The sequence below is a fragment of the Stegastes partitus genome, unplaced genomic scaffold (genome assembly GCF_000690725.1).
Source record: "Stegastes partitus isolate 25-593 unplaced genomic scaffold, Stegastes_partitus-1.0.2 Scaffold726, whole genome shotgun sequence".
NCBI classification, from domain to species: Eukaryota; Metazoa; Chordata; class Actinopteri; family Pomacentridae; genus Stegastes; species Stegastes partitus.
The window spans coordinates 302,676-310,217 of NW_007578457.1; the positions used below are offsets into that span (position 1 = coordinate 302,676).

The following is a 7,542-nucleotide window of genomic DNA, read 5'->3' on the forward strand; positions in this document are numbered from 1 at the left end:
GTTCACACTGTGGGATGACATATGATGTAAACTGCGCGATACAGATAAAATTTAAATTGGACTGAATTGTTTCATCTCCACTGTTCGGCCACCAGAGTTTTCCTTTTGTTAAAGCTGCTCTACTCAACATTTTAATGCTAACAGTTGATCAGATGTGAAAGCGGTCAGTTGTAGTTTTTGTTTCTACTCAAACACGGTCTTGGTATCGTCCTGATACTGACTAATGGGGTGTAGTGCTGTTTTCATAGGAGTTCATCTTCCAGTGATGATGACAAGATGATTCATTTAGCAGCTAAACAAACAGATATTCCCTCAAACGTTGGTGGGAGTCAAAAACAGCAAAAGACTAGAAAAACTGGACCAGTGTTTATGTGATGGTGGTTCGATGGCATGACGTGATGTCAGAGGTGTGCTCACAGCTGGCTTTGGTGCCCTCTGGTGCCAAAGAACAGTTAATGCAAGTCTAATGGAAGTTCTACATACTGCTCAATGTCCTCATTCTTCCTCCTTATTGCTTCTCCTTCTCTTTTCTCCACATGTCTGGGATGTTAGGAGTGTTCTCCATATGCAGCTCACCTCTTTGATGCCGAGGACCCGAGCACCCCAGTCAGGACCATCCCGGGCCTCTGTCCCGACTACTGTTCTCAGTTGTGGGGAAAGTGTCGCTTCGTCATCCCTCTCTTATCTGATGACCCACACATAGCAAAAGTCAAAGAAAACCAGACCCATCTTTGCCAGCACCTGGCGCTCGATGATGTGGACTATTGCTATCCTCATCTGCTCAGCAATCAGAAGCTTACTCAGAACCTAGGCCGGGTTCAGTCGGACTCAGATGGCTGTCTGCAGCTGTGCCTAGAAGAAGTGGCCAACGGGCTTCGCAATCCGCTGGCCATGGTGCATGCCAATGACGGCACACATCGGTTCTTTGTGGCAGAACAGGTGGGCTTAGTGTGGACGTTCCTTCCAGACCGGTCCAAACTGGAGAGACCGTTTTTAAACATTACCAAAGCGGTGCTAACGTCATCATGGGAGGGTGACGAGAGAGGCTTTCTGGGACTCACCTTTCACCCAAAATACAAGTACAACGGGAAGCTGTATGTGTATTACTCAGTGGAGGTGGGCTTTGATGAGCGGATCAGGATCAGTGAGTTCCATGTGTCAGGCAGTGACATGAACGTGGTGGACCACGCCTCTGAGCGGTGGGTATGACTGTAGCTGCAGTAATAGTCTCTCAGAGAAACAGCCTGTTTGCATAAATGGTTTATGCCACTTCCATTCCTTTCCTATTTCTTGTGCACATTTTCCTTCCAGAGTTATTCTGGAGATCGATGAACCAGCATCCAACCACAATGGAGGACAGCTGCTGTTTGCAGATGATGGGTACTTGTACATTTTCACCGGTGATGGTGGAATGGCAGGAGACCCATTTGGGAAATATGGGAATGCTCAGAACAAGTAAGGAGGCTGCAAAACAACCGTACAGTTAGAGCACCGCAGATGGCCTTCAGTAGTAGAAAATATAGTCAGTGTCACTGTATGAGAGTAACTGCACATTTCTGTGTGTTTTGGATGAAAGATGCCTGAGTACAGACTGACCACATCGCCACATCTGTTCCAGGTCAGCTCTCTTAGGTAAAGTTCTTCGCATCGATGTGGATGACAACGAGAGAGGCCCACTGTACAGAATCCCTCCAGATAATCCCTTCATCCATGAGTGGGGCACTCGGCCTGAGGTCTACGCTTATGGTGTCCGCAACATGTGGCGCTGCTCAGTGGACCGGGGGGATCCTCGGAGCAAGGAGGGAAAAGGACGCATCTTCTGTGGTGACGTCGGCCAGAACAAGTTTGAGGAAATCGACATTATTGAGAGAGGTCGAAATTATGGCTGGAGAGCAAAGGAAGGCTTTTCCTGTTATGATAAGAAGCTGTGTGCCAACAGCTCCCTGGGTAGGTGCTGCCTTCACTCAGTCATGTTCTCAGACAGGACCAGAAAACCACGGCTGTTACCTCCCAAAGGATTTACCTGCCCAATTTTTATTTATTCCACCCATTGCAAAGCTGCTATAATCAATATTCTCATGTACACAGTTTTCATACGGGTACAGAGTAATTACTGTAGTAAGCATGAGCAGCAGCTCCATATATATACACTGTATACTAGACAGTATATATATATATGTACCGTATACAGTATACAGTACATATATATGTATATATGTATGTATGTATGACATGAGAATTTCCTTCAGATGCTCCCACCCTTACCTCCCCTGTAGTTTCATTTTTGTTTTTTTAACCATAGTGTTACTGTCTGGTTAGAGAGATTCTTTCATCAGAAAAAGTTAGCAGTCATCCTTAGCATGATTTAGAGCAATTGTATAAACACCCGAGCTTCAACTACACTTGGTCCTATAAAAAGAAAAAGAAAAAGAAAAAAAATCAAACTGGACACACTCCATATGGTTATATGCTGGGATATCTACTGTCTACTCTTCCTGTTGTCATGATGTGATAACTACTCTCCAGTTGTTTTCTTTAAATGATTTCTGAATTAGAACATAAATTGGGGTTAAATGACTAGTATAAATTTAAAGTTCCTAGAATCTATGTGAGGTCTTCACACGGCTCACACGGAAGAGACATGGAACAAAAGACTCGGAAGGTGGTGTGTATTTTAATGGAGCTGATGAGGCTTTCATTAGTTTCTGAGATGAGGGGACAGTTTGTGTAGTTCAGGCTTCAGTGGAACATTCATGGAGGACAAACAGGCTTCCTGACCTGGTCCAGCAGTGCAGCTGGAGTCTGTTGGTGTTTAACAGTGTCACAGAATGGATCAGGGCAGGTCAGGTGGTGCTCTGGGTTCTCCCTCTCTGCCATAGATGCTTCAGGACTAAAAGGAAACGGGGTGGGTGTCCCACAGGTGTGTTGAAGATGGTCTTCCACTCATCCTCCTCACCTGTAGAGACTCAAATGCAAGAACCTGTCAATGGCAAGGGGCGGTTTGTTCAGCATAATATCAAATATCAAGTACAATAAATGAAGTTTGTGAGCCTCTGCAGGACAAGAAAAGAGGAAGATCTAATCAAAGTGCTGCGTAGATCTTTCTCCCAGACTTCACAGTGGTCATGATAGTCAGTGACAGTGGACGCTCCAGCCAGCTTCCTGTCTGACAGACATGGCCGCTGTGTGGGTTGTGTACCGACCTCACACTAAACCATCGGGAATTTGTTCCAACTTAGAACCAGGAGGGAATCTTTAAGAAAGTAGAATTTTGATTCTACTCATCAGCTCCTGAACGGATTTCCTTTGGTCGGTGTCTGTGCACCGTGCAGCGGTAAACACCTCCCATAAAGCTACCCACCTGCTCCATCAGTCATGTGACACGAAGGCCTGCACACGCTACTGGTCCCCTAATCAGGGTATGAAAAAGACCATCAGGGACTGTGGTGCACTTATTTTAAGATAGATGCAACACCTCATGAACCACACGTGTTATTTATTGACCGTATACTCTGAGCAGTCTCAACATCCGCATCAACTGTGTGGATGGAACTGGGTTTGAGTGGCCACGTTTAAATCATCTGTTAAATAAATATGAAACCAATAAATAAATGAATGGAACTTAAATTAGAAATCTAGGAGCAGAGTGATACCAGTCATGAGCTTTTGGTTTTCCCACAGATGATGTCCTGCCTATTTATGCGTATCCTCACAAGATGGGCAAGTCGGTGACGGGCGGCTACGTGTACCGAGGCTGTGAATATCCCAACCTGAACGGCATGTACATATTTGGAGACTTCATGAGTGGGTAAGTTGAACCTAGAAAATCAAATATTGTGCAGCAGTAGATGTTTGACGCCTGCATTTCCTGCAATGAAGGATTTCATAAATGAATCAAGACAAGCTGAAAAGCTGCCAGACGGGTGTTCACGCCTGCTCTCTGGACCGGCACCGCTGGGCCATGGCCGCCACCAAAGCACAATTTAGTGCAATTTCCTTTCTTCAGGGAACTTTTGCTAGAACTGTTGCTCACCAGTATTTTTATTATTGACACACTAAATCTCCACAAAACTGGTTTAAAGAGCACAAGATGGCCGCTGTGGTCAGAGCCTCGGCCTCAGTCCAGCTGAGCATCTGTGGCTGATGCAGCCCGACAGAGACGTCAGTAAAGATCAAACTTTAGACGATATTTCACAGAACAGTTCGCTTGTTTTATTTCTGAAAATAATCCTCCAGATGTGTCTCCTACCTTATTGTGGGAGACCGTGAAGGCGGTTATGAGTGGGTTCACTCACGGACCAGATGGAGCCCGAGCTCCTCAGAAGGACCCAAAGCACTGGTTCTGAACGATACGAGCACTCAGGAGCTGTGACAACATGCTGGGTCCATGGATCTGTGGTTGTGTTGTTTAGAATTCATTTATTTTTGTTGTCTGTTTTCTTTGAACGGGGATGATCTCATAAACGATGTGTAGAATCATTTTCCAAATGATTTGTTTCGGGGGAAAGAGAGACGTGAGGAGCTGAATGTGAATGATCTTGATATGAATTTCTCTACTGTGAGATAAATAAAGGTATGTCTTATCTTATATGAAATGCCTGAACTGTTCAGATTTCTCCTCAGTAAACACATGAGAGCGCTTTGGGGTAGAACTGCAGTGACCCAATGTGGCCACAAGTCAATCTGGTAAAGACTGAAAGGGTAGATAGTCCTGCAATCACTTCTTTTATGTTTTAGATTAATTAACATTAATCCATTTTAACTTTGATATGTCTTTGTGTCAAGTAAAGTCGACTTATATTTGTCATAAGTCAGTGTTGAAAAGCGATGAAAGGCAAGACGTTCAGGGCTAAACACTGTTCATCAGCGCTGTCCAGGATTTGAAACTGGGATCCTTCAGGTAGCCTCTGCTGACAAAACCTGTGTTCTGTTACTGGAATCAGGTTTAATGAGGTTTAACGAGGATGATCTTCATCAGGTTTAGTGTTCCGTCCCATTCATAGTATTTCACACACTCTGAAATATGAACATATGCTCCACCGCTGTTGTATCACGTTTTCATTCATGTTTTCTGACGCTGCTTAAAGGACTTTGTTTGAAATAGGACAGTATAAAACAGAGACGACATCGATGGGTGTGTCACACGAGTCCGACCAGTGATGAACTACGGGGGAGTGAGCTGTGGGCTGGTTTGTGTTGCAGGCGTCTGATGAGTCTGCAGGAGGACAGAAGCACAAAGGAATGGAGGTACCATGAGATCTGTATGGGCCTGGGTCTGACCTGTGCCTTCCCTGGACTCATCAACAACTATCACCAGTACATCATCTCCTTCGCAGAGGATGAAGCTGGTAATGAATCAACACACGGCCTCAAACGTTTCTTTATCTGTCGGACTCGCTCTTTGTTCATTCTAACGTCTGTGTTTTCTGGTGGAATGGCCCTTTTTCGTCAGGTGAGCTTTACTTCATGTCCACTGGAGAACCGAGTGCTACGTCACCTTCAGGAGTCATTTACAAAGTGGTGGATCCCTCCAGGTGAGCAGGACACAGGGTCCAACCCCCGTGGAAATACAGCAGGTCTGGACTTTGTAGTTTGTAGTTTCCACCAGTCACTGTGCAGAGAGTCCTGTTTGTGCTTCTAGGAGACGACTGTCAGCTGTTCAGAACCACCAACACAGTGAAGTGTTGAATACGGTCACGTGAACTCAATGAACGCTGGTTGTTTCATTTCCTGTCCTGTCAGGGAACTAAAACCAATATATCAAGGTCTTTATTAAACTCTCTCCACCATTGTGTGAGTTTTGTAAAGTATAAAGAAACTTTATCAACAAGGTCAACCTGAAAATGTTCAAGTAGAGGCAGAGATGCCGTCTCACAAAGTCTCATGTTGTTTGTTGTTGATTTTCAGACGTGCTCCACCGAGACAGTGTCACTATGATCCTCTTCCTGTCAAAATCAAAAGTAATGTCATCAGGTTTCTACCCCAGGAAAGTAAGTCTCCCTTCAGACACTCACAGTTTCACTCCTCAAATCGATTCCTTTTGTTGTTTCTGTTCATCTCTGTTCTGGTGTTTTTGCCGTTAGCACTGATTGGTGTTGAGCCACCAAATAAAGAAAAGCTCGAGGCCCAACCCACAGAACCCTACGACTGGCTCCAGGAGCTCATTGATCGCCTCGGTGACCAAGGACCTAAAAGGACCACCGCTGCACCACCGACAACAACTACCAAACCCCACAGGACTCCAAGGCGGAAGGGCCGGCGCAGGAAGGGCAAATCCAGAATGGACAGTGCACCTGAGTTGCAGAACGGAGCGGTAAGACTGGCTGGGGACGAACGTGGCCGCAGTGACCGTGGACGGGTGGAGATCTATGTTCGCGGGCAGTGGGGTACCGTGTGTGACGACCTGTGGGCCATGCAGAGTGCCAGAGTGGTTTGCCGGCAGCTGGGCTTCCGGTACGCACTGAAAGCAGCCAAGAACTCTGAGTTCGGTGAGGGGAAGGACCTGCAGATTCTTCTGGATGATGTTCAGTGTGAAGGAACCGAGTCCAGCCTGCTCCACTGCCAACATGCCGGCGTGGGGATCCATAACTGTGCCCACTATGAAGATGCTGGAGTGATCTGTGGCAACGCCGACGATGTTGTAGAAGTGTGACTACTAGTAATGGTAGGGTTAATAATAACTGCTAATAATGAAGAGCAGGCCTGTGGAGCACATTTAGAACAACACCAACAGGTGTTTATGATCAGTCCTCAGAGAGTTCTTCATTGTCGTGAACATGTTCAGACAGATAACGTCACTGAGTCAGAGTTCACCCCTAATCTACAAACAGCAGAAATGTAATCCATAATTTCATTTTTAATGAAAGTTTTAAAATAAAAATGTAAATAACTTTGTTGTCTGATGACCACAATAAAACAGACTAAAGCGATCTTGGAGAACACGCTGCAGCCACAGTCCTGTGTTCTGACTGGTGGTGGATCGAAGCTTTTATAAAACCTACAAGTGACTGCAACAACTCTCAGAGGTCTTAGATGTTATGTGAGCTCAGAGGAATAAAGACGATCCTTTAACTGAACCTTTCACAGGCTGTTTATGAGCTGGATGACATCGAACACAGTAATGTACATTCATTAACAGCTAATGTTTGGTAGTTATTTTTATCATAGACTTGAATTTGAAAACCTGACACATTTCACAGTGTTGTCAATGTGGGTGGATGGATGGGTGGATGGATGGGTGGGTGGATGGATGGGTGTAGCTGCACAGGTCTAACAAAAAAGGCCACGCTTCGTACTGATGTCAATGGAGGTTTATTCTTAATTCTTCTCTGCTTGTCTCTTCGGCAAGCACCGCGTAACACCGTGAAAACGTTTGCGCCTCTTAAACCACATGCAGAATGGTGATAACTTCTATTAAGTGTCTCTGTTGCCTGCCCATGCCGATTGTGACCCACAATGCTGCTCTCTTAACGTTACTAAAAGTTAGTCATGTGACCTGACCTGTCAAAATAAAATTCCGACACAGCGTACCCAACTTCTTAA

The 7,542-nt window shown here is 45.3% G+C and overlaps 1 protein-coding gene across 1 annotated transcript in view; it reads left to right on the forward strand.

Annotated features, from left to right (window-relative positions):
- The window catches only part of hhipl1 (HHIP-like 1), a 10,403-nt gene extending 3,327 nt beyond the window's left edge, over positions 1-7,076 (forward strand). The window contains exons 2-9 of the mRNA XM_008291206.1: positions 553-1,199; positions 1,312-1,455; positions 1,619-1,947; positions 3,682-3,808; positions 5,203-5,348; positions 5,453-5,534; positions 5,908-5,990; positions 6,084-7,076. Of these exons, the coding sequence (XP_008289428.1) occupies positions 553-1,199; positions 1,312-1,455; positions 1,619-1,947; positions 3,682-3,808; positions 5,203-5,348; positions 5,453-5,534; positions 5,908-5,990; positions 6,084-6,652 (2,127 nt within the window). The 3' untranslated portion in view covers positions 6,653-7,076. The remainder of the gene's footprint in view (positions 1-552; positions 1,200-1,311; positions 1,456-1,618; positions 1,948-3,681; positions 3,809-5,202; positions 5,349-5,452; positions 5,535-5,907; positions 5,991-6,083) is intronic.
- Positions 7,077-7,542: the final 466 nt, after the last annotated feature.